General features: G+C 59.7%; 2 protein-coding genes across 5 annotated transcripts; one reads left to right on the top strand and one right to left on the bottom strand.

The window, feature by feature from the left end:
• Nucleotides 1-177: 177 nt before the first annotated feature.
• PCSK7 (proprotein convertase subtilisin/kexin type 7) lies at nt 178-18,033 on the bottom strand. 3 transcript variants are annotated; one of them, XM_058194925.1, is made up of 16 exons: nt 17,907-18,033; nt 17,252-17,724; nt 16,875-17,009; nt 16,220-16,385; nt 14,680-14,770; nt 14,291-14,345; nt 13,913-14,051; nt 7,042-7,142; nt 4,484-4,651; nt 3,930-4,037; nt 3,502-3,604; nt 2,240-2,396; nt 1,897-1,991; nt 1,724-1,817; nt 1,240-1,357; nt 178-1,081 (listed from the first exon to the last, which is right to left on the bottom strand). In XM_058194925.1, the coding sequence occupies exons 2-16, from the start codon at nt 17,684-17,686 to the stop codon at nt 818-820; spliced, it is 2,229 nt and encodes a 742-aa protein (XP_058050908.1). In that variant the 5' UTR covers nt 17,687-17,724; nt 17,907-18,033; the 3' UTR covers nt 178-817. The 3 variants fall into 3 exon arrangements, with proteins under 3 accessions (XP_058050908.1, XP_058050907.1, XP_058050909.1); XM_058194924.1 differs by having other exon boundaries at nt 17,911-17,984; XM_058194926.1 differs by lacking the exons at nt 1,240-1,357; nt 17,907-18,033 and having other exon boundaries at nt 950-1,081; nt 17,252-17,854.
• A 130-nt stretch (nt 18,034-18,163) lies between these two features.
• On the top strand, nt 18,164-24,158 carry RNF214 (ring finger protein 214). Of its 2 annotated transcripts, XM_058194931.1 has the most exons (16): nt 18,301-18,448; nt 19,006-19,193; nt 19,352-19,477; nt 19,826-19,885; nt 20,119-20,259; nt 20,512-20,651; nt 20,957-21,025; nt 21,219-21,315; nt 21,505-21,593; nt 22,053-22,143; nt 22,410-22,508; nt 22,594-22,967; nt 23,199-23,337; nt 23,451-23,558; nt 23,666-23,761; nt 23,923-24,158. In XM_058194931.1, exons 2-16 carry the CDS (start codon nt 19,065-19,067, stop codon nt 23,986-23,988), a joined length of 1,824 nt encoding a protein of 607 aa, XP_058050914.1. In that variant the 5' UTR covers nt 18,301-18,448; nt 19,006-19,064; the 3' UTR covers nt 23,989-24,158. The 2 variants fall into 2 exon arrangements, with proteins under 2 accessions (XP_058050913.1, XP_058050914.1); XM_058194930.1 differs by having other exon boundaries at nt 18,164-18,448; nt 19,006-19,477.
• The last annotated feature ends 41 nt before the right edge of the window (nt 24,159-24,199 follow it).

Raw genomic sequence — 24,199 nt, 5'->3', positions numbered from 1 at the left:
CCAGGAGGCAGAGGGTTGGGGGGGGGCGAGCCAGAGATGGCCCAAAGTCCCTGTCGAGTGAGTTCCTGCTTTACAGCTGCCGAAAGAGAAGTGCGGGGGGGGGGGGAGAGAAAGGATGGGGGCTGCTCCTTCCGGCTGAGGGTCGCCTCCTGGTGCAGAGAGAGAGAGCAGCAGCGCTGGAGTTTCAACAACCATTTATTTTGGAAAAGTGCAAAAGAATAATTCTGGCTGCTGCTCATCCAAAGCCAGAAAACCAAAATGCTTGAGGGTGACCTTGGGAGAGGAAGCCAAGTCCCCAGAAACACCCACAGAGTTGGAGGGTCCCAGAGTCTGAGTGGAAGAACCAATCCGAACCCCCCTGGCAAGCGCAGGAGCCGTGGCAGAATCTACTCTGACTCCAGGCAGGAGGCACAGCCAGTCGGCGCAGAGTGCAAGATAAGGCAGTGGGTTGGCAGAACCAGGACCTGCCGGGCCGTGGGGCCAGGAGAGGAACTCTGGGTGCGGCATGAGCCCACGGCCACAGCCCCTTTCTGGCAAGCAGCAGCCCCTCTCCTCTGCGGCCACAGTCTCTACTCCTTGGGCTGGACTGGTCTCGTTGCCCCTGCATTGCCCAGCTGGGACCAAGGAATCCCCCCCCCGGGCCCTCTCTGGGGGCAAAGAGGGGATGGGCACAGCCAGAGAAAAGCCAAGCTACTTCTCGGAGAGCTGCTGGGGCAGGAGGTCTCTTGGCTGATCCCCAAAGCACAGAGCAGAGGGAGGCAGCACTAGCATGCCCAGCAAGCCACAACTGAGGTAGACTGCTCCTGCTCCAGGAGGTTTAGTAATCCTCTCCCCAGTGGGGGCCTTGAGATCCCCAGCCCTCCTCCAGGTTTTGCAGGCCCGGGGATGGTTGCTGGGATCCGGCCTCAGCTTCCTTGCAAAGGGGCACCGTGTCCTCCATCAGAGCTCCTTCTTCCGGGCTCTTGGAGGCCCGGTGGCTACGGGCTGGGAAATCGAAGGCCCCATTGTCGCAGGTCAGGAACACTTCCAGCATATAGTAGAATGTCCAGAAGATGGCAAAGCACCCGAGCAGCATCAGGGTCTGGGGAAGGGAGGGGCAGGGGCTCAGGCAAAGTGGGCAGCGCTGTAGGGCAGCCACAGCTTCTGGGGGGCATCAAGACCCTCCCCAAAGTGGCAACTACTCGGGGGCTCCCTCCTCCCACTAGATCTCCATCCACCGCCCAGCGCGAAGGGTGTCACCTTGAGGGTGTTGGCAGTGATGGTGTAGGGCTGCTGCTCGGGGATCTGGAGGCCCGGGGGGCAAGGCAAGGCAAAGTCCCCATTCAGGAACTGGCCACTCATCGCCTTCTCCAGCAGCCTGCAGGGGGAGAGGGGCCCAGCTGATCACTGCAGGGACAATGGGCCCCCCTGCCACTTGCCCCAAGATGTCTTCCACCACCACCACCACTCCCGGAAGTCACACGTTCAGCGTGTCACACGAGAGAAGAAGCCTCGTTGCACGCCAGTTGTGCACAAGGAAGCTGCCGAGAAAGGCTCCTTCCTTGTTGGCCCAGGCGTTGCAAAGCTGGTGCTGGGCCTGGAGAGCTTCAAGGCCAGGTGTTTTTCCCTCCATCTGCACACTCCCCATGCCTCCCCCAACCCCAGGGTCTCAGCATGCTTGCGGAAGCTGTCCCTCTTGTGGGCCCGCCTGCTGCAAAGTCTCCCTGCCTTCGGTCCCTCTCACCTCTGCCGCTCCTGGATCTGAGTAGGGGTCCACGATGAGCCGTAGAGGGTCAGCTGCCACTGGTCCAGCCTGCCTGCTATCAGTGTCTCGTCGCCTGAAGAAGACAAGGGTCACAAAGCGCGGGGCAGAGAGCCCTGCTTCCCCACTGCTCAGGCCGAGAGGTACAAACTCACCCACGTCACGGATGATCAGCCGGTAGGTGCCCTGGGCCTCCTCGCCCCAGCAGCGCACAGTGGAGAAAGTCCAGTCCACAAAGCCAGTGGGGTCTCTGTAGGGGAGGCAGAGAAGCTGGGAGGAGGGTCTCGGACCCTCTAGAGGGGGAGAGGGCTTCTCTCTTTGGCCCCGCCCCACTGAGCCTGGCAACTCTCTGTCTGCCACAGAAACACTGCCAGGCCTTGAATGCCCAGCAAGGCCTTCCCTGGCGCTTGAAGGGATGGGCCTGCCCCCATTTTGGCACATCTGGCCCCACAGGGCCCCCTTTTACTCCTCCAACCCCCCGAGAAGCAGGGCACTCACGAATCCATGCTGCGTGCTGTCCCAACCAGGGAGTCCATGCCGCTGGGACAAAGGAGGTGGATCTCCAGATTGCCACGGCGTGGGTGGGTGATGCTCACTGTCACGGCCACGTGCTCCAGCGTCTTCAACCCTGACGGCTCCAGGTCGGCTTTAGTCACTAAGGGGGGGGAGGGGAGAAACGTCCCAAATGCGGGGTCTGCAAAGGCCTCCCAACCCAGGGGCCTTCTGAGGGCCCTGGGAAGGGTCAAGAGAACCCAGCAATGCAGGCAGCATTCATAACACATACAACTCCCAACACTGCCACAGACACACACACCCCAAAAGCCCCAAGAGAGGTTTTTTTTTTAATAAGGGGCAGGATAAATTCACAGGGATCGGGGCTGACCCCTTAGCAGCTGCTGAGAAGCAACCCGGGAGAAGCAGCGCTGCTGTCCAGAGTATCTACGGCCCTCAGACCAGGCTAGATTCACACTGACTGCCTGGCTGCTGGCAGGAAAATTCTTTCAGACCCTCCTTGAGGGGGTTGCTGTGCTTTGCAGCATTGAAGCTTGAAGCATCCCTCTCTTCTCCTCTCCTCCCCGACCAGCAGCTGGAGTTCCTCCCCCCAGGACTGGCCCTGACCCCTTCTCCAAGGTTTGGTATTTCCCAGCCCTTTTGCTTCTATAACTCCTTGTAGGGGAAAGTCTCCCCAGGACAGCAAGGCCTGTGTGGAAGCTGGGAAGAAGCTCGCTGTCCATTTGGACTCCACTCCCACGGGCAGAGGGGAGCTGGCCAAAGAGGCAGTGGTCTCTTTGGGATGAGCAGAGGGTTGGCTGGCCAGCTAATTCCATCTGGAGCTGCTCCTTCCAACCCAACCCCCTGGCAGGGGGAGGCCACCAGGTACCCAGGCTCCTCTGGTGCCAACCAGATGCCAAGCCAGTTGCAGGATGGATCCGCAGGACCGTCGGGGAACCCGCCAGGCAAGGGAAGCCCTGGGCTCAGCCTGAGGAAAGGCGTGGAGGGAGCGTGGCCAAACAGAAGCTGCAACATTGCCTAAAATGGAGAGCAAGCTGCAGCCCTGGGCGTTGGCCACCTCCGCTGGCAGGGCCGAGCATTTCGGCTCCAGCCGCCCTCCGGCAGCGCTCCTTTGGGTCCCTGCCCTGGGTCTGCCTGCCTGCTTGCCCACCCCTGCCCCTCTTCTGCTCCAGGCAGAGGCCAGCCCTCCAGTGACACAGGTGGGGGTGAGGCCCAATTCCCAAGCTGCCCCCCCCCCCCGCACAGACCGTTCCAGGTGGCTTCCAACTGCCCCGGGTCCAGGGCGATGGCTCGCTTCTCCTTCAGAAGGGGGCTGATGTAGGAGGCCAGATAAGGGACAGACTCCCAGACCTGCCGGAGGGAGAAGAGAGGATTCGGCTTTCCTGGCGCCACCAAGGTGGGGCCCCCCACCCCTAGCCTTGGCAGACCAGCCCTCATGCCCATATGAAAGCAGTGACGGCAGCATGGCAGCCCAGGAAAAGGGCAGCCTGGCTTCCAGGGCACCTGAAGGGTGAGGCTGCCTTCCCTGCCAGCTGTGGACTCGGAAGCACTCCTGCACCCTTTTCCTGGGAGGGCTCAAGCTGGGCAGGAGGAGACCCCGCCTCTCTTCTGCTTGTAAATATATTCTCCCCCTCCCCCAAATATGGCCCTGAAGCCCAGCGGAGGCGGGGGGCACCTTGGCTGCATTGACCAACCGCCAGGCGTTCAGCAGTCCGAACCCATGCTGGTGACTGTGGCTTAGGCCAGCCTGGTTGACATCCCAGTGGGCACGATGGTCTTCGTACTGCAGGAGGAAGCAGCGGGAGAGCCGGTCAAGGCGAGGTGAGCCCCCGGGGCCCTGATCGTGTGGCCAGAGAAGACCCCAGATGGAAGAGCCATCCTTGCTGGCCGGGATTCCCGCTTCACACAGATTCAGATGGCATGCTTGGCACAAGCCCATGGTGGCAGGAGAGGGAGGAGCAGGCGGGGCTATGCCAGGGGTCAGCACTGGGTGCCATGGGGGGTGGGGGGGGCTCCTGGCTGGCAATGCACTGCAAAGACTAGCATGGCCTCAGATAGTTTGGAGAAGAACAGGTCCTCCTTTGAGGCAGGCCAGAAGAGAAGCAGCGGGGCGCCCTTATTAAAAGGCCCCACAGAAATGGGAGGGAAGCGCTGGCCGATAAATAGAAAGAAAGCCAGCTCAGGTGCCAATGGCTAGCTGGGGGTGGGGGCTCTGTGGGCCTGGCTCACCTTGGTGGCTGTGAAGACTATGATGTGTTGGACATCCCTCCAGGTGAGGCAAGGGCGCACCTGCAGCATGAGGGCAATCAGTCCGGCAGCCAAGGGGGCTGCAGCAGAGGTGCCCGTGTGCCCTTCCGTGCAACCTGTTCCCCTCTGCAAATCCCAGTCTGTTGTTGCCTGCAGGGAAACGGGAACTCTGTCTGAGGAGTTGGCTAGGAAGAGGTGCCAGGAGGAGGTCTCTCCCGGGGGACCCCGGACTCCAGCCAGTTGCTGAAGGATGCACAAAGAGGACAACCTTGGGAGTGGGTGGGGCTCCTGGCCCTTCTCCCCCGCGCAAGACAGCCACAATTAGGATCCTGCAAATCCATCTTCAGACAAACCCAGCCAGGAAACAGCAGCCAAGAAGAAACTGGAGACATTCTTCCCCTTAAGGAAGCACCGACACCCTGAGGGGTCTGGCAGAAAAACCAGCCTTGCCAGGCCGGCCGCTGGCCATGGGAGGACCGTGCCTGGGGGCCCCTCCTCCCCTGCTTGGCTGCCCTGTGGAGCCACAGCCCCGTCCGGCTGGCTCTCGGCATTTGGCCAAGCGTCCCCCACAGAAGGCGACAGGAAGGGGTCCCTGCTATGGGGTAGCGGCAAGAGGGGACACGGCAGTGGTGAAATCCAAAAAATGTCCCTACTGGTTCTGTGGCCGTGGTTCGGAGGTCATGTGACTGGGTAGGCGTGGCTTGGTGGTCATGTGAATGGGCAGGAGTGGCTTGGTCATGTGACCGGGTGGGCGTGGCCAACTTGACGTCACTCACGTCACTCACTATTAGAGCCAAGAGATGTCATGGATTAAATAAAATGTGGTGAAACTCACTTAACAACGCTCTTGCTTAGCATCCAAAATTTTGGCCTCAATTGTGGTCATAAATCAAGGACTATTTCTACCTTCCTCTGCATGGCAGCCTTGTCCTAGTAAACTCCTTCTGCTTTCTGACAATTTTCCTCTCTGTTAAGAGACACCAAAATAATCCAGATGATGTAAGGTTTCCTACTGCAGCAGGGGGTTGGACTAGATGACCTCTGAGATCCCTTCTAGCCCTAGATTGCTGTGTTGCTTCAAAGCATCTTCTGAAGCCACGTCTAGTGCCAGGGTTTGTGGTGCTTCCTTCCTCTTCTTTCTTCGTCTTTTTTCTCTCTTTCTTTCTTTCTTTGTTTCTTTCTTTCTTTTTTTTGTCTCTCTCTCTCTTCCTTTTTTCTTTGTCTCTTTCTTTGTCTCTCTCTCCCTTCCTTTTTCTTTCTTTTCTTTCTCTTTCTTTCTTGTCTCTCTCCTCTCCTTTCCTCTTTCTTTCTTTCCTTTCTTGTCTCTCTCCTTCCTCTTTTCTCTCTCTTTCTTTCTTTCTTGTTTCTTTCTTTCTTTCTTTGTCTCTCTCTCTCTTCCTTTTTTCTTTGTCTCTTTCTTTGTCTCTCTCTCCCTTCCTTTTTCTTTCTTTTCTTTCTCTTTCTTTCTTGTCTCTCTCTCCCTCTCCTTTCCTCTTTCTTTCTTTCCTTTCTTGTCTCTCTCCCTTCCTCTTTCTTTCTCCCTCTTTTGTTCTTATTCTTTTTCTCTCTTTCTTTCTTTTTCTTTTTCTTGTTTCCTCTCTCTCCCTTCCTTTCTCTCTCTCTCTTTCTTTCTTTCTTGTCTCTCTCTCTCTCCCTTCCTTCCTTCCTCTTTCTTTCAAGTGGCCAGGCCTGCTTGCCTGCCTTTCCAAGGTGGCCACAGAGACACCAGGAAGGCCGCATGGAAGGCAGGCAGGCAGGCAAGGATGTCGGGGCCATCCAGTCGCGGGGAATGGAATAAGGGAGGCCTTTGCAAATGGGCCTGGCCACGGGGACTGCCACATGGAAGGCAGGGAAGCATGGCAGGGCTGCGGGCTGCAGGGGAGGCAGTAGGGGAGGCAGGCTGGGACGGTGTGGGGGGACAGGGGCAGCTAGCTAGGCCACAGCTTGCAGGCTTACCTGGCAGGCAGATCAGTGCCGCTCAGTTGGGGTGCAGCGCTTCAGGCAAGCAAGCTGCAGAGCAGAGACTGGGCAGGGCGAGCGAACAGCGACCGGTTCAGGGGCGTGACCAGCCAGCAGTCGCTACTGGTTTGGCGACCCAGGCCAAATATCTGCTACTAGTTCGCACAAACCGGTCGGATTTCAACCCTGGGACACAGACTGCCCATAGGAAAAGCTGCAGTTGATGCAGCAAAAGCCACAGCCACAAAGGCTCCCGGAAAAGAGGGGGCTCTTTTTCCCCCAGGTCCTCTGTCCGGCCTAAAAGAGTCTCCAAGGGGAGGCCCCAGTGTCAGGGCCTTTGCCAACAAAGGGGGAAAGAGGTCTCCGGAAGGACTTTCTCTGCCCATGGCTGGCGAGAAAGAAGACATAAGCCAGGAGGGCTCTGGAAGAAAGGAGCACCCCCAGAACAGCCCATCTGGAAAGGGCCAGCAGGACATGGGGAAATCTTCCTTGGCATCCAAAAAGAGACAAAGCCTCCCACTGCCGCCTCTCAGCACTGAGAGAGGATGGGCAAGGTTGGGGCTTGAGCAGGCTCTACTCACAATGCTTCTCATCAACTTGTCGCCTCCGCTGAAGGTCACGGCCAGCATGGAGGCGCACTCCTCCGCATAGAATGGCTTGTAACCCATCTCATCCACAGCACCTGGGGAACAGAGAGCAGAGGCCCCAAGGGGGGACTGGCACTTGCTTGGAACTGCAGGAACCAACTGGATTCCTTCTGCCTGGCCTCGCTGGCTCTTTCCCCAGAGGACCAGCATTATGCGACCAGGGTGGTCTTGCCATGGAGAAGAGCCCCCCAGGGTCCATATGCCTCCCTCACAGCCAGCAGTCTTGCCTCCTTTTCTGTGGCTGCAGAGTGAAGCCCACACCCCTTTGGGACAGCCCAGAGACCCACAGATGGAATGAAAGAAGGAGGGAGGGAGGGAGGGAGGGAGGAGCCTTTGAAGGCCAGGAATCCCACTCTGGGTGGGAAGAAAGTTACCCCCCACCCCAACCCTCGAATGGCAGATGCCTGGCCTCTTCCTGAGCAGCTCCCAAGCAGCTTTTCCAGGCCTGCTGCAATTTCCCTATGTGTTCTGTTTCCCTTCCCCCAATACTCCCAGCAAAGAGTCCGTCAGAGGCCTTCCTTTTTTTTTTCCCTTTTATTTACATAGATACATGTCCTGGCCACGTCTACCCACGGGCCTGCCAAGTTTCTGGAGATAACGAGGAAATTATAGATAAGGCCAGAATTACTCACGAATATATTCTTCCTCCATTGAAATAGTTAGCTCGCGCCAAATTCATTACTTTGTCCAAGACAAAAACCAGGAAGTCCCGCCTCCTATTTATAGTCTCTGCAGATGTCACTGCATGACAATTATGACTTGGCTTTGTCCCAACTCTTCCGCTGCTGCGCACGCGATCAAATATTGGAAACGACCCTTCAGCCAGCGGAGTCTCGTGACCTTGCATCGCTCCAAAACTGTTCTTGGGCGTTGCCAAATCAGAAGAAGGCTCCATGGAATCAGGCTGTGCCGGCCCTCCTCCCTTTGAGTGGGTGCCAGGGAGGAAAGGGCTCAAGAGAAGCAGGGCTGGCCAGGTCTTCTCCTCACTTTCTGAATCATCCGAGTCCAGGAGTCCGGGTCCAGGAACCTGGGTCACAACACTATCCTCACCGCAGGGCCCTTCCCCGGGCTGACGATCGGGATGCGGTCGGGCTGGGTTCTGCTCATGGAAGGCCTGCACCAGGTCAGGGCATGAACGCCGGAGGCATCTACCCAGGAGAAATCAGTCCCGTATCCCTTCCACGCGATCAAATATTGGAAACGACCCTTCAGCCAGCGGAGTCTCAGACGCTGTGGACTTCAGATTCCTCCGATCCGTCCTCGGCGACAGTGACGGGTGCTGTTGGGCACCGAAGGGGACTCGGTGTGGCCTCAGGAACCAGAAGGGACCGGTGAAAAACGGGGTGGATCCGCATGGATCGTGGCAGGGTCAGTCGGTAGGCTACCGGGTTGATGACTGCCTCGACAGGGAACGGGCCGATGAATCGGTGGTCCAACTTCTTTACCGGGCGGTCGGACGGGAGGTGTTTGGTGGAGAGCCACACCCGGTCTCCAACTGCCAGCGGGGGCGTTGCCCGTCGGGAGCGGTCGGCGGACCGTTTGTAATCCTCCTTTGCCCGATTCAGCTGCTGACGTACCAACTGTTGGACCGCATGCAATTCCGTCAGGAAGGTCTGCGTTTCGGGAACAGGAGAGTCCGTGGTGCCAGAGGAAGAGCCGGATGGTACCCACATTGGCAAAGAACGGGTCATCTGAGTAGAGGTGTGCTGAGAGTTGTTAAAAGCAAACTCCGCCAGGGACAGGTAGTCGGCCCAGTTGTCCTGTTGCTGGTTGATGAAGCAACGGAGATACTGTTCCAGTATACCGATGACCTTCTCTGTACCCCCGCCGGTCTCCGGATGGTGCGATGACGACAGACACACCTGCACCTCCAACGCGCCATCAGGCTCTTCCAGAAGCGGGCTGTGAACTGAACTCATGGTCCGAAACCACCCTGTCCGGTAGACCATGGAGGCGGAAGATGTGCTGCAGAAAGAGACGGGCCGCTTTTGCGGCTGTGGGCAGTCCGCGGCATGGGATGAAGTGTGCCATCTTGGTGAGCATGTCCACCACCACCAGCACCGTGGTGAACCCAGAGGACGGCGGCAGGTCTGTCAGGAAATCCATAGAGATCGCCCCCCAGGGTCTGTCGGGTGTCGGCAAGGGCTGGAGGAGCCCGGGAGGGGCCCCCGTGGCGGTCTTGGCTTGCCGGCACGGTACGCAGGATGTCACGTAGGCATGTATATCATGCCGCACTCGGGGCCACCAAAAGGTCCGTGTCACCAGGTGGAGGGTCTTGAAGAACCCAAAATGTCCTGCTGCAGGGTTGTCGTGGCACTGGGTCATGACGAGGGCTCGGAGTGGTCCTGTGGGCACATATAATCGCCCCCCAAACTTGAGTAAGTCCTCCTCCAAGGTCCAAGGAGACGTGGGGCCCACCTCCGCTCTCCTTTGCTGCGACCAGGCGTCCTGGCGCTGCGCCTCTCGCACCTGGGCCCGCAAGTCCACTGGCTCCCGTGCTGCGGCCAAGGCTTCTGCCGGCAGCACTGTCCGTGGAGGAAGGGGTCCTTGGCGCAGAGGTACTCTGGCTTATGGACAGGGCATCCGCCCTCCGGTTGTGACCGCTGGGAATGTAGGTCACGCGAAGTTGAACCGGGCAAAACAACGACCACCGGATCTGCCGCTGGTTCAACTTCCGAGCTGTGGTGAGGTGCTCGAGATTCCGATGGTCCGCTCGACCTCCACCTGATGTCGGGCCCTCCAGATGGTGTCGCCAAGCCTCGAATGCAGCCTTGATAGCCAGCAACTCTTTTCCCAGATAGTGTAGTTGCGCTCGGAAGGGTTGAGTTTCCGGAGTAGTAAGCGCGGGAAAAGTGTGCCACCATTCGTCGGAGCCTGTAGCAGCACCGCTCCCAGAGCCACATTGACGCGTCCGTTTCCACCACAAAAGGCCGGAGCGGGTCGGGATGCCTCAGGACGGGTTCCGTGACGAAGGCTTTCTTGAGGGCTGTGAATGCTTCTTGCTGCGGGGACCCCACCGAATGCAACCTTCTTCCTGAGGAGCTGGGTAAGTGGAGCTGTCAGTGTGGCGAAGCCGGGATGAAGGTCCGGTAGTAGTTGGCGGCCCAGCAGGCGCTGAACATCCTTCACCCGACGAGGGCTTCCCAGCTACACAAAGCTTCTACTTTACATGGGTCCATGGCTATGCCCTCGGGCGAGATGATATGCCCGAGGAATTCTATGGAAGTCCGGAAGAAGACGATTTCTCCAGCTTCGCATTGAGTTGTTGCTCCCGCAAGCGTTGCAGAACCAGACTGACGTGTCGAAGGTGGCTTTCCCTGGACCGGGAGTAAATCAGGATGTCGTCGAGGTAGATAACCACGAACCGATCCAACATGTCTCGAACACGCTGCTCATGAAGTGCTGAAAACGGCGGGAGCATTGGTCAACCCAAATGGCATGACAGTGTATTCGTAGTGTCCGTATCGGGTGCCGAATGCCGCCTTCCATTCGCCTCCTTCTCGTATCCGCACCAGGTTGTAGGCCCCGGAGATCGAGCTTGGTGAAGATCGTGGCCTCCGCAACCTTTCCAGTAGCTCCGGATGAGCGGCAGGGGTAGCGATTCCGCACCGTAATGGCGTTTAGCCGGCGGTAATCACAGCATAGGCGCAAGTCCCTGTCTTCTTCTTCACAAAGAGGACCGGGGCCGAGAGAGGGACTTTGAAGGCGGATGAACCCTCGGGCCAGGTTTTTGTCCAGGAAGTCCCTGAGGCGGCCAACTCGGGCTCCGACATGGAATACAGGCGTCCCACAGGCAGTGGTGCGTTGGGCAGAAGGTCCACGGGCAATCGAGGGGCCGATGCGGGGTAGTCGGTCCGCCTCCTTCTCGCTGAACACGCCGGGCGAAGTCCGTCAGCTCAGGAGGCAAGGTGATGGCAGCGGTGGGGACGTTCTGGCCGGCACAGGTGTGGCGGATGTGGTCGACGCACTGCAGACTCGGGAAAGAGATGGCGTTCCGCGACCAGGCCACCTGAGGATCGTGGGTCCAAGCCAGGCCATCCCAAGGACCAAGGGAAAATGAAGGTCCGCCATGACATAAAACTGGATCGCCTCCTCATGGTCCCCAATAGCCAGGCGCAAAGGCTGGGTGGTGAATTTAATGGGGCCGGGCACCAGTTCTCGTCCATCAATTGTCTCTACCCGCATCGGAGGGTCCACCGGAACCACGGGGACCGCAAACTGGGTCACAAAGGCCTGGTCCATAAAGTTTGTTGTGGCCCCTGAGTCCACCAGCGCATGCGCCTGGAGCCCGTCCGACTGGTTCCCCAACCATATCCGTGTGTCCAGAATCAGATACCGAGGGGGCCCAGAGTCTACTTCCATAGCGTCCAGTGGGGCTTAATGCGTGCCCGACCTAGGGTTTCCCGAGGTCGGGCCTGCTCCGCTTCCGATTGGTCACGCTGTGATTCGGGACGGCGTCGTGCCCCACCGCTTTCTGGGGCAAGAAGCGGCGAAGTGGCGGGCTCCCACAGTACAGGCACAATCCCCTTGGCGCCTCGGTTCCGCTCCTGGGCTGTTAGGCGAGGTCTGGCCGCTCCCAACTCCATGGGCTCTTCCGCAGCGGTTACAAAACGTGGGGCGACCCTGGGTGCTGGTGGTGCAGGAAGTGGGGTGCAGATGTCGACGGAGGGTCCCGGGGTGCGACGGGACGGTCGCCGCTGCAGACGGGCATCGAGGCGGAGACAAAGGGCACCAAGTTGTCGAGGGTCCGCGGCGCCTCCACGCGGGCCAGCTCGTCTTGCAATTCCTCTGAGAGTCCCTCCTGAACGCTGGCCCACCAGCGCTGCATCATTCCAGTCAGAGTCCTGGCACAAAAGACGAAATTCGCGATGTACTCCTGCAGGGGCGTTTCCCTTGACGGAGTTCCTTAAGGCGCCTGGTTGCCGTCAGCATTCGAACGGGTCCTCATACATGGTGCGAGGTGCTGCCAAAACGCTGTTGGTCCGCCAGCAGGGGCTGTCCTGGAGCAAGAGGCGTGGCCCATCGAGCAGCCGAGCCGGAAGAAGGTTAATCACGAAGGCCACCTTAGCCCGGTCGTCTGGGAAATCCTCTGGCCTCATAGCCATGTAGAGCTGGCACTGTCCCAAGAAGGTCGGGAACATCTCAGGCTGCCCAGAAAACTTATCCGGCACGGTTATCGGGCACTTGCGGCGAGGAGGAGGTGGGAGGATGGGGGCTGCAGGCACATTCCTGGCAGCAAGTTGGCCTGCCAAGTGAGCCACTTGCTGCTGGAGCTGTTGATTAGCTGCTTGTAGCTGCTCTAACTGCTGCTGTACCTGCTGCTGATCCATCTTTGGTGGAAGATGTTTTAGTCAGGTCTTGGACAAAATGTTCTGTTTCCTTCCCCAATACTCCCAGCAAAGAGTCCGTCAGAGGCCTTCCTTTTTTCCTTTTATTTACATAGATACATGTCCTGGCCACGTCTACCCACGGGCCTGCCAAGTTTCTGGAGATAACGAGGAAATTATAGATAAGGCCAGAATTACTCACGAATATATTCTTCCTCCATTGAAATAGTTAGCTCGCGCCAATTCATTAGCTCGCCAACTCATTACTTTGTCCAAGACAAAAACCAGGAAGTCCGCCTCCTATTTATAGTCTCTGCAGATGTCACTGCATGACAATTATGACTTGGCTTTGTCCCAACTCTTCCGCTGCTGCGCACGGCGATTACGTCTACGTGACCTTGCATCGCTCCAAAACTGTTCTTGGGGCGTTGCCAAATCAGAAGGAGGCTCCATGGAATCAGGCTGTGCCGGCCCCTCCCCATCCCTTTGAGTGGGTGCCAGGGAGGGAAAGGGCTCAAGAGAAGCAGGGCTGGCCAGGTCTTCTCCCTCACTTTCTGAATCATCCGAGTCCAGGAGTCCGGGTCCAGGAACCTGGGTCACAACACTATGGGCTGGCAATGCTGCTCCCTTCCCGGTCTCTTGCTTAAACAACAGGTCTCCCAGCATGCGCCTGGCTTCAGCCTGGCAGTGAATCCCTCCTGGCCAGACGGCCGAGGCAGACTAGGTCAGACTCTCTCTCTCTGGCAGGGAAACAACCAGTGGTGGGATTCAAGTAATTTAACAACCGGTTCTCTGCCCTATGATTTCTTCCAACAACCAGTTTGCCAAACTGCTCAGACAGTTAACAACCGGTTCTCCCGAAGTGGTGCGAACTGGCTGAATCCCACCACTGGAAACCACCACTCAGCCCCTTTTGTTCTCTCCAATCATGCCGGATGCCAGACCAGCAGCTCCAAGGGGCCTCAGGCGCTTTGCGCTCCCCCCCCTTCATCCCTAGAGTGATGGCAAAGGGCCACCTAGAGGCTCTTGGCCTGCACCAGTGGCCCCCAACCTTTTGGGCACCAGGCACCAGCTCCTTTTTGCTGCAGACTGGACGGGGCCTGGTTTCGTGTGCTGCCTGCAACCTGCAGATGAGGCTTTGCTTGTTTGTGGAGACCGTTTTTTGGGCTGCCACTGACAGGTGCCGGTCCAAGGACCAGGGGTTGGGGACTCCTGGCCTACGCCATTCCCCTGAATTTGCCTCAGCTCCAGACCCAGGAGTCACACAACAGAAAGGGAAAACACGGCTGAATCTACTCAGAGGCTCCTCTCAAAGAAACCTGGCAGATCTTGGGAGGAGAACCTAGAAACCGTCCTACGTCTCGAATGGCACAGGATGCAAACAGCTCCGCAACCAACCCTCAGGGCACCTCCCCCCACCCCAACCCAGCCCGCGGAAGACGAAAGCACAGTGACCCCAGCACTAGCTGAGCCATTACCAATGGTGACTGTGTAGATGGAGTTGGCGTAGCCATCATAGTTGCAATTGTCATTGTGATGGCCCCCATTGCCACTGGCCACCACGAAGATGCTGCCAAAGCCCCTCCGACCAGCAATCACGCCATGCTGCAGGGCGGCCTGTGGACGACAAGCGCTTCAGAAGGGGGGGTCCCCGCAAGAACCCCCCTTCCCGGCCCTGCAGAAACTGTGCACCCCCTTCTGCCCAGTTGACAGCCTGGCAGACCAAGAGAGCGGAAAGTCATTAGCCGCCTGGTCCTGCAGATGCTAGGGCACCACCGAGTGCCACCCCGGGCCTGTGCTCTGCCTCCCTGCAGGCCTCGAGCACAGAGCTCCCCCCCTCCTACATTCCAATTTACCTTTCCAAGTTGATGGGGGCCGTCCACTGTTTTGCCATCGTCGTCTGGGCCCCAGCTGCGAAGGAAGAGGCAGAGAAGGGAGTTTAAAGGCACAAGGAAAGCAAGCGCTGGGATTCAGCACGGGGGCCTCATCCCCACCCCCAAAGGAGAAGGGCAAGAGAACTTTGAATGAGCCAGGGCTGAGCAGGAGTTTGCTTTCCTCTGAGGTCTGCAGAAGCCCAGAGAGCAAGGGAGCTTCTCTGGGTGGCCCCCTCTCTCAGCTCAGCCTATCACACAGGGCTGCTGTTGAGGGGAAAAGAGGAGGCGTGGTCCCTGCCTGTAGTTAGTTATAATAATAAAGTTATAATAATGAACGTTCACAAGCAGTTCGCAAGACAATCCCCTCAAACCTGCAACTGTAGATGTCATTGATCTGATAGTGCTTGTTGAAGGCAACGGCCTCCAGGCTGTCTGTGAGGGGCCCATCCAGCACGCGGATCCCTGCGGGGCAAGAAGCTGCAGGTTATTCCGCCTGCGTGGGGTGGGAGGGAAAGGGGCGGGGTCTGTGTGACCCAAAGCCAAGGAGTGGGAAAGGCCAAGGAGGCCCTCCAGCGAAGGCTTCTGTTCCCTCCGTTGTTACCATTTGTGAGTATCCCCAAAACACACAAAGGGAGCAAAGAACTTTTTACGGCATGAATGAGTAACTCCTAGTAAAAATCCAGAGAGGACTGGATAAAAGCTATTTTGTTTAATTTTAGTTAAACCAAACACCCTGCAAGTTGTTAAATCTCCCGTTCTGTATTGAATAATTCTCCCCTTTGGCGGCTCTAAAAATCACCACTTGGTGGCCACATCCGGGGTAGGCGGGGCTGGGCTGCTCAGGAGCTGAAGTTCACCATCATCACCTGGTTTCCAACCTGCCATTACAATCCTTGACTCACTGGCTAATTTATGTGGCCCAAAACATTGTGCCAAGGAAGGAAGGGCCACCTGGGAGGGAATGAATGCTGCTTCTTGTGGGGCTCTCCAAAGGGAGGCTGCCACCTGGTTCTGGGCATCTCCAGCCTTGGCCCTGCCGAAAACACCTGGAAGGGGAAGGTCTCTGCACACCTTAAGGCCTAAACAAGGAGCTGTGATGGAGCTGCTTCCTTTGCACAAGGGACCACCATACAGCAGACAGCTGACGCCCCCTGAGGTATGCAAGGAGGAAAGCAGCCTTCTGCATTTGCAGAGCAGGGCAGCAGCATCCTCACCCCACCACTCTATGGCACAACCTCCTCTCCCCGCCCCGCCCCCCACCCTCTGGGGGCAAACCAGTTCTGGCAAGACCACTTTGACACTCCCGCAGCTCACTTCCAGGCCACCCAGAGCCAAAATCTGGTGGTGCCTCCCATAGCACCCCCAGAGGCAGCAACTCTGCTGCCCCCTTTGTGGCAATGCCTTGCATACTCACCAACTGCACTAGACCTCCCCACCCCCCAGGAGCAGCCCCTCCATAGGTAGGGACCTTTCTTTGCAAGACTGGAAGGTATGAAAAACAGCGTTAAATGTTTTTATCGCAACCTGTAGACTTTCTGGTTATTCCAAGAGTTCACATACGTGACCTTCTAACCTCAACAGCCGTTCTCTGTGGCTCCTCTGCTCCCCTCCTTGGGCTTTTTCTCTCTTGCCCTGCCAGCCTTGCCAGGATGACCAGACCAGAGACAGGCCAGATGAGCTGAGCTAAGGCTGCATTGACAGAATCAATGCAGTCTTGAAAGTGCAAGTTTCCTTTAGAGCCTGAGAGCTGAAGGGGCCGAGCCTTCCTCTGTGCCCTTTGTGCAGCTGGGGGCTGCTCCCTCTCTTATCCCACTGTTCCCTCAGCAGCATCTCCTTCCCATCTTCCCAGGTCATTCCCAGCATCCCACAATACCTGACCCCCTCCCATGCAGAACTGGGTGGGAGCAGCACCTGCAATCCGACTCCCAAAGGCAACGCCCACTGCGCAGAAGCTGTTATTGGAGACGGCTGCAATCTCCCCAGCACAGCGGGTCCCGTGGTGGTTGCCGTTCTCCTCGTCTGGGTGGGGCATGGGGTCAGGGTCATTGGAGTTCAAATCGTAGCTGCCTTCTGGGCTCTGGGAGAGAGAACAGCCTGAGACCCCTCTTCTCCTTGGCCCAGCTGGGGGAAGCCAGCACATTCCTGCCCAACCCCAAGGGACTCCCAGTCGGCTGGCCCAAACCCAGCCCATCAAATCCTCCTCCAAAGGGCATGAAACAGCCGTCCCCCAGCAGCACTACAACAGCCATCCTGGGGCCAGGCCTTCTGAGAGGAAAGCTAGCGGGGTGAGAAACAGGCCCCCATCCCACTGCTTCACCCACCTCCATGGAGAGGCTCTAGGGAGCGGAGACATTCTGGAGAGGCTGCAGCAATCTGCTCCCCCCCCCCAGGCCCAAGACAGCTGCCTTCTAAGGGGCCCAGCTTCCTTTGTCCCCCCCCCATCTGTTCCTCACCTGGAAAGGGCCCCCAAACCCAGCCCAGACTGCTCCTCCCCTGCCAGGCCGAGAAAGGAAACCACTGCCACCCCCACAGACACGAAATGTGGCAAGGGGGGCGCAAGACTCACATAGTTGGGCTGGATGTCCTTGATGGTGTGTTCAACACCATCGTCCACCACCACCACCGTCACCCCCTGGCCTGTCACGTTCCGCTCCCACACGCCTGTCACGTTGATGTCCATCCCGGGGCTCTTGCGGTTGTCCTGCTTGCAAGAGAGCAAGGGTGGCCAGCCAGGGGGCAGCATCCCGAGGGCCTCTTCGGTGCAAGGGGAGGGAAGCCGCGGTGGCACCTGCCCCCCATGGGCTGGGACTCTGCTCCCCAGCAAGCAGAGGCGGAGGGAGGGGGGCTGCTGGCCAGGCCTCCCCGCACAGCCAAGACGCTGCCCTCCTTCCTCCGCCTTCCCCGCCGGTCGGCCAGCGCAGCCTCGGGGGCTCCGGCGCTTACCAGGTGCCACTGCTGGGGGAACTTGGGGTCGTTGAAGTGCAGGGCGCGCTTGGAGCGCTTGAGCAGCCGCTGCGCCGCGTGCCAGCCCACGGCCGCGTGCCGCGCGAACAGCGCCTCGGCCGCCCTCCGCAGCCCTCCGGTGGCCCGGTCGGAGGCGGCGGCGGGCCGGTAGGCCAGGAGGTAGTGGCCCTTCAGCTCGCCGATCCGGCCCACGTTGACCAGGCGGGCCTCCCGGGCCAAGTCATCGGCCAGCCGGTCCAGCTCCTCCTCGGGGCCGGTCAGGCGCACGGCCCACGCCAGGCTCTCCGGGCAGCCGGCAGCCGAGCAAGGCCGCGTCCCCGTCGCCCCGGAGGCGCCCCAGCCGGCCACGAGCAGCAGCAGCAGCAGCAGCAGCGCCCGGGCAGGGCAGCGGCGAGCGTCCCCGGCGGCCTCCATCACCGCTCGCCATGGCGGGCCAGCATCGGACCAGCGGGCTGCCGGGGGAGAGAGAGAGGGGGGGGGGGGAGATCGTCCCGGCTGCTCTCTGGCCGCCCGGGAAGCGGCGCCTGGCCGGCTCCCCTCTCGGGCTCAGGGCGGGCCGCGACCCTCCCCCACCTTCCCCGGACAGCCCGGGGGGCCCCCCCGCCCCGCCCCGCCCCGCCCCGCCGAGACGCACCCACCGCGCGAGCCGGGCTGGAGAGGAGGGCGGGGCAGGATCCGGCGGCGGGGGAGGGGCGTACGTCATGTCCGCTGCCCGCTGGGCCCGCCCTCCCTCCCTGCTGGAGGGGAGGGGCGAGTAGTGGGGAGGCGGGGCAAGCAGATACAGCGATGCTCCTCCTTCTCCTCCCCGCCTCGTTCTGCACATGCTCGGGCGCCGCCCCTCCGGGCCGACGGGGGCGCTGCGGGCGCGTTGGCTTTTCCGTGCCGCCGCTCTGGCCGCTCTGGCCTCACGGCGCCGTCCGCCGGCAGGAAGAGCAGGCCGCGCGGAGGCCTTGGCGGGTTGGCCAGGGCGCGGAGTGGCGGGCGAGGGTCCCGCGGCCGGAGGGGCAGGCTGAGCCCCGGACACGGCTCCCCGGCTGCGGCCTCGGGGTCTCCCGGAGGGGCTGCGGCGTCGGCCCCGGCGATGGCGTCGGAAGAGGCGGCCATGGCCGAGGCGAAGGCCCCCGCGGGTGCCGCCGGGCCCCCCCGCGCACGCCCCGCCGCCGCCCCCCCCGCCAGGTAGGCCGGGCGAGACCGGGGGACGGAAGGGGGGCCCCTGTGGGAGGGCGGGAGGGCGGGGCTGCGCCTGGAGGGTCGCTCGGGCCCTTTTCGGTTCGGCCGCCGCCGGCGCCCGAGAGGCCGAGCAGCCCGGGAGAGCCTGGCGGAGCTCTTCGTCCCCGGCTCGGCCTTGGCGGGGCTGGGGGCGCCGGTGCGAAGCCGCTTTTGCGCCCGCCGAGTTGCCTGCAGGGCCTGCGGCAGGCGGAAGCGCCGCCTTTCCGGGAGCCGAGCGGAGCTTCGGGGCGGCCCTGCCTGGGGACCCTTCCCTTCCCCAGCGCCATGCGGACCAATCGCCCGCCCGTCCCTGAGCTTGGGGGCCTCTTGTGAAGAAGAGCGGCCCGGGGTTGGGCCTTCTTCCCGGGCCCAGCGCTGGCCAGGGGCTGCGGGGCGCAGGGAGGGCAGCAACCGAGTCTGTTTTGTGATGCATCCGTAGAAGACGGACTGAGCCTCCTTCTCTCCCCCTCCGTCCCCTTCGCTCTCTTGGTCGGCCTTCGTGACCTTTTTGTCGGCAAAAGCAGCTGCCTCCCCCTGGATCCTGCCAAGCCCAGCCGGCCGAAGGAGCCCGAGCGCCAGGAGGATGAAACCGAAACGGATTGCAAAGACCCGGACTCTCCCTCTGCCTCCTCACCGGTTCCTAACCACCGCAGCCCCCCGGAAGAGTCTTCCTTGTCTGAGGCCGCTGACTTGCCTCCGGCCAGCCCCTCAAGTGAGGCACCCTCCTTGCCTGATCTGGACAATGCTGTGGGAGAAAAGACAGCCTCCCCGCCTGGGGAAAGTCTACCAACGGCCCCGCTGCTTCTACAGACAGCCCACTCCGAGGACCTTAACTGCTCCGAGGCTGAGCTGGGGTCTTTGATCTTGCAGCACGGAAGGCGGCAGAATGGGTGCCCGGATTTGGAAGATGTGCCTCTGGCAGCCTCTTTGGGCGTGAAGAGCCAGGGCCAGGAAGATGATGGGGCTGCAAAACCGTCCCAAAACATTGCAGTCCAGGTCAGGGAGTGGCGAACCTTCCCAGTAGGAAGTGGGGCTGGTGGGGGGGGAGGCTCAGGATCCCCGGAAGGGGCCTGGTCCTGCACTGAAATGCAGCAAAGAGATGCAGGCAAAATGCAGGTGGTTTCCACGCCTCTGCAGCAGTCCAAGAAATCTGGGTGGTGGAAGAGAAAGAGGGCGTTGAGCCCTCTTCTCTGCGTCAGCTACCGTCGTGATGGAGGACCAGCCAGGGCTCAGACCTGTGTGATACCACTTGACCAGGGGCTGCTAGGCAGAAATGATGGAGTCGGAGAAGGTCATGTTTCCTCCTTTGGCTGCTGACAAACAAACCCTTTTCTCTCTTTGCAGACTGACTTCAGGACGGCTGACTTGGCAGCCAGCACTGACCTGGACATGGAGAAGAACTTGGTAAGTACGGGACTCTCCTTTTCTGATGGTGCTGGGGCTGTGACTAAAATGCCCAAAGCTCATCTGGTGGAGAAAGGGGGCTTTGTTCACTCCGCTTGTCGAACTGTTCCGCTTGGCATCCTCGCTGGTCAGGGTCTGCTAGCCCAGTCAGGGGCCTTTGGCCATGCTGGCTTAAGGCTTTGTCTTTTGAAGGTGGCCCAAAGGATTCAAACCTCTCTCTTGCTGCCCGATAGGACAAGATGATGTCTGAGAGAGCTTCCTTGAAGGAGCGATACCAAGAAGTCCTGGACAAGCAGAGGCAGGTGGAGAACCAGCTGCAGGTGCAGCTCCAGCATCTGCAACAACGCAGGGAAGAAGAGATGAAGAATCACCAGGTGGGCCTGCAGTGGCCAGTCAGGGAGTGCCAGGCTCAAACCGGGGGTGGGTGGCGGCACCGGGGAAGAAGGAGAGAGCGATGCTGCTTGGTGGAGAATTTGTGGGACTTCTGAAATCCCATCTGACACCAGAAACGGGAGAGCAGCTGAGTGGGTATCGGTTGAAGATTGCGGAGCCCAAGCAAAGCGTCTAGAACTTTGAAACCATGTTGACAGCACTGAGAAAATGCTTCTGCTTGTTTTCTGCCCTAGGAGATCTTGAAGGCCATTCAGGATGTGACCGTTAAGCGGAAAGAAACTAGGAAGAAGATGGAGAAGGAAAAGAAGGAGTTTCTGCAAAAGGAGCAGGACTTGAAGGCAGAGATTGAGACGCTCTGTGAGAAAGGCCGGAGGTATTTCAGGCCTGTTCAGAAAGCTGGTTCTGAAGGGGGGGCAGCTGGTCACGGATAGCGGCGAGGTGGGGATGCGGCTGCATCTAGGTCCACATTTTTCCTGCAGGCCTTCTGAGTCGAATTCAGGAGGTCCACAGTCCCTTGTGGAAGCAGCCCAAGTCAGCATTCAACCTGCTGGACCTACATTGCACATCTAGTCCAGACCCCCTTGGGCCTCCTGTTGCCTAGTGCAGCCACTCTCCCTGGAAGTCTTGGGCCCAAAGCATTCACTGGGCTGCCCTTCTCTCCTTCCCTGCCTTCCTCAGGCTGTTGAAGGAGCAAGAAGAGAAGGAGAGCAAGATTGTTTCGCTGATCGCTGAACAGGCAGAGGAGAAGTAAGCAGTAAGGGGCTTCTGCATCTCCCTGAAGATCACCTCAAATGGAAAGGAGGGCAAGGGACTCATCCCCACTGTCCCTGAGGCCTTTTCCTACTTCTGCCAGCTGGAAAAGCAGTACAGCTCGAGGGTGGCTCCTCCAGGGCTCCTGGCAGGCCCCTTCGCTCAACGGGCATCTCTGCTTGCTCTGCAGGGAAGCCTGGGAACTGGAGCTGGGCAAGCTAAAGAACCAGCAGAGTGACATCAACCGGTCAATCTTGGAGGAGACAGAGCGGGCCTGGAAAGCAGAGGTGGGGGAGCGCTAAGCCTCCTCCAGGAGCTGTTTGCAGCAGCCCCTGTCCAGATACTGCTTCAGCAGCACCCGTCAGGCTGGTGTGCCAGATGCCCCCAGGGGGCGGGGGGTGTTACTGTGACCCGTGCTTTCCGTGCCTGTGCCAGACAGCATAAGCAGCTTCTCCCTTCCACCATCCCCTTCTCAGATCCTGTCTCTGGAGAGCCGGAAGGAGCTCCTGGTGCTGAAACTGGAAGAGGCCGAGAAAGAAGCGGAACTACACCTCACCTACCTCACGTGAGCGTGGCTGCAGGCAGGCTCAGTGGGCAGAGAGGGCCCTGTTGCTGAGGGGCTATCCTGACCTTGGAAGCCAGCGGGCGAGTTGCTCCGGCTACCTTTGGGGCGAAAGGGGCGATGTCGTCTGCAAGAGGGAGGCCTGGAGCAGAAGCTTGAGTTTCCCCCCCGGGGGTGGGGGGGGGGACTTGCTTCTGGCCCACTCTGAGCCCTGCGCGCAACTGCCCTGTGCCCATTCTCCTGCTTCAGGCAGGCCTTGTCACCCGCTCCATGACGTCACACTTGCCCTTCTGTGACTAAGGGTGCGACGCCTCACTCAGAACCTTGGGCTTAAAAGACTTGGGGAAGGAGAGGATCGGGGAAGGCTGAGGCTTCTCCCCCTGAGCTGGGGGGGGGCGGTCTTGGGGTATGCAAGCTCAGGGCAGAACTCTCCTCTCCCCGCTTGGCGGCTCTTACGCGTAGGTCAGCGCCCCCGACGCTGGAGACCATCCGGCCAAAGCAGGAGTGGGAGACCAGACTGAACAAAATACGGATGACCAAGGAGAGCGTCCGCGTAAGTGCTCAAGTCTCCCCCCCCCATTGCCTCAACGGAGTGGGACTTGTGCCCCTCGGGATCATGGGAGGCATCCCAGGGCTGTTCCCATGGAGGCTGCCAGAGGGATTTCCTCAGCATGAAGCTGGAAAGACCTTTGATGGCCTCTGGAGGAAGAGGTTTGTGGGGTGCCCCATTTTTGAGGTGCTGCTGGAGCTCTTCTCCAGGACTGTTGTGCCTCCCACCCTGCTTGCTTTCCTCCTTGCTCAACACACATCTTCTTCTAGGACAAGTTCAACGACCACATCCAGCTGGTACGGAACGGGGCCAAGTTGAGCAGTCTCCCACAGATCCCCACCCCCCCTCTGCCCCCGCCCCCATTGGAGGTGAGCCGGGGGTACAGAAGGCTGGCATTGGGGCCCTGGCCGCTGCCAGGCACCAAACTGATGGTCTTCCTCTTCCTTTCCTCAGACAGACTTTCTGCTGCCTCCTTTCCAGGCCAGCTCCTCTCTCGCCCCCCAGCTGCCCTTCCCCATCGGGTCAGTTTCCATGCCCCCGATGGTCATGCCCAGCGCTGACCCACGGGTGCTCTCCTTCCCCCTGCTGAACCCCAGCCTCATCGCCAGGCCCAGTCAGCCTTCGCCGACTTTGCCTGCAGCCCAGGAACGGAACAGCCCCTGCCTCACTTCCCTGGTCAGTTCCCAAGGGGCACCCGGACCCTCGCTGCCTCTCCCCCCAGGCCTGGGTGGAGCCAAGACCCCGTCTGACTTCCATAGACCACCCCCTGTGGACAAGCTGGAGAAGATCCTGGAGAAGTTGATGTCGCGCTGTCCTCAGTGTAACAAGTGAGTGCAGGAGGCAGCCCCCAGGGCGAGGGGCCGTTTGGGAGGTGGGCTAGCCATACCCCTTTCTGCCGTAGCAGAAGGGAAGACTGATGGGACCGCCCAGCCTCCCGCAGAGCGCTCTGCCTGGCAGAGCAGATCTTCCGGCCTTCACCCACTGGCTGGTGGAAGGCCTGGCCCACGGGAGAAGGCGGCTGGCCCTTGCCCCCGAGCTGAGCCCCTTCCTCTTCACAGGGCCCAGCTGACCAATGTCCTCCAGCAGATCAAAGCAGCTCGAAGGACCTTGGCAGGACTCACCATGGAAGAGTTGAGCCAGCTTGTGGCAGCCAAGGTGGCAGAGCAGCAGGAACGGGTGGCGGCTGTTGGCACCCAGGTGGGCTGGCCAGCAAGCCTTGGGGATTCTAGGCATTACGAGGCTGCAGGCAATCTTGTGGGGCCGAGTTTGGCTGCGACTCCGCCTAACGGGTCTGCTTTCATCTGCCACAGCCCCATAGCCGGATGTGCTCCCCCTTGTTCCCGGGTCCATTGCCTCAGATCAGCAACCCTTTGTTCTTGCCACCTGCACAGGTCTCCTATTCTGGGACGCCGCCCCAGGTGAGTCCATGGGATCTTCCGTTTGCTCAACCCACATGTTGGGGGAGACTCCTCCCCCCATCCCTTGCCTGGACTTCATGCCTGTCTTTGTCTTCTCTCTCTGCCAGGCACCTGTGACCTGCAAACTCTGTTTGATGTGCCAGAAGCTGGTGCCGCCCGGCGACCTCCACCCCATGGCCTGTTCACACGTGCTGCACAAGGAGGTGAGGAGAGGGCGGGCCTGACTGCATAGAGGATCACAGGTGCTCCTTGGGCCTCTGGGTAGAGACAGAGTCAGGAGAAGGAGGGTTGCTTGGGGAGGAGGGGTTTACAATGCCCCCTCCCTTCTCCTGGGGCTGAAGGGCAGCACTTCTTCCCCTCACAGTGCATCAAGTTCTGGGCTCAGACGAACACGAATGACGCCTGTCCCTTCTGCCCCGCCCTGAAATGACCCCGACTGGAGAGAGCAGGCGAAGGCGCCTTCCGAGGGGCCTTGCGCCCGGCCTTCCTACGGCTCTGTATTTATATGGCAATGTATACACCTGTACATTTTTATTCTAGAGGGAATGTGTGTATAGAAAGTCCACATCCATACCAGTTCATAATAAAATGTGTATATTATGCAGCAGTTGGGCAGGATCCTCCTTTGAACTACTTCAGAG

Source organism: Ahaetulla prasina, chromosome 9 (assembly GCF_028640845.1).
Source record: "Ahaetulla prasina isolate Xishuangbanna chromosome 9, ASM2864084v1, whole genome shotgun sequence".
NCBI lineage: Eukaryota > Metazoa > Chordata > Lepidosauria > Squamata > Colubridae > Ahaetulla > Ahaetulla prasina.
Note: the sequence above shows the minus strand (reverse complement) of the source record. Positions and strands in the feature narration are given on the sequence as shown.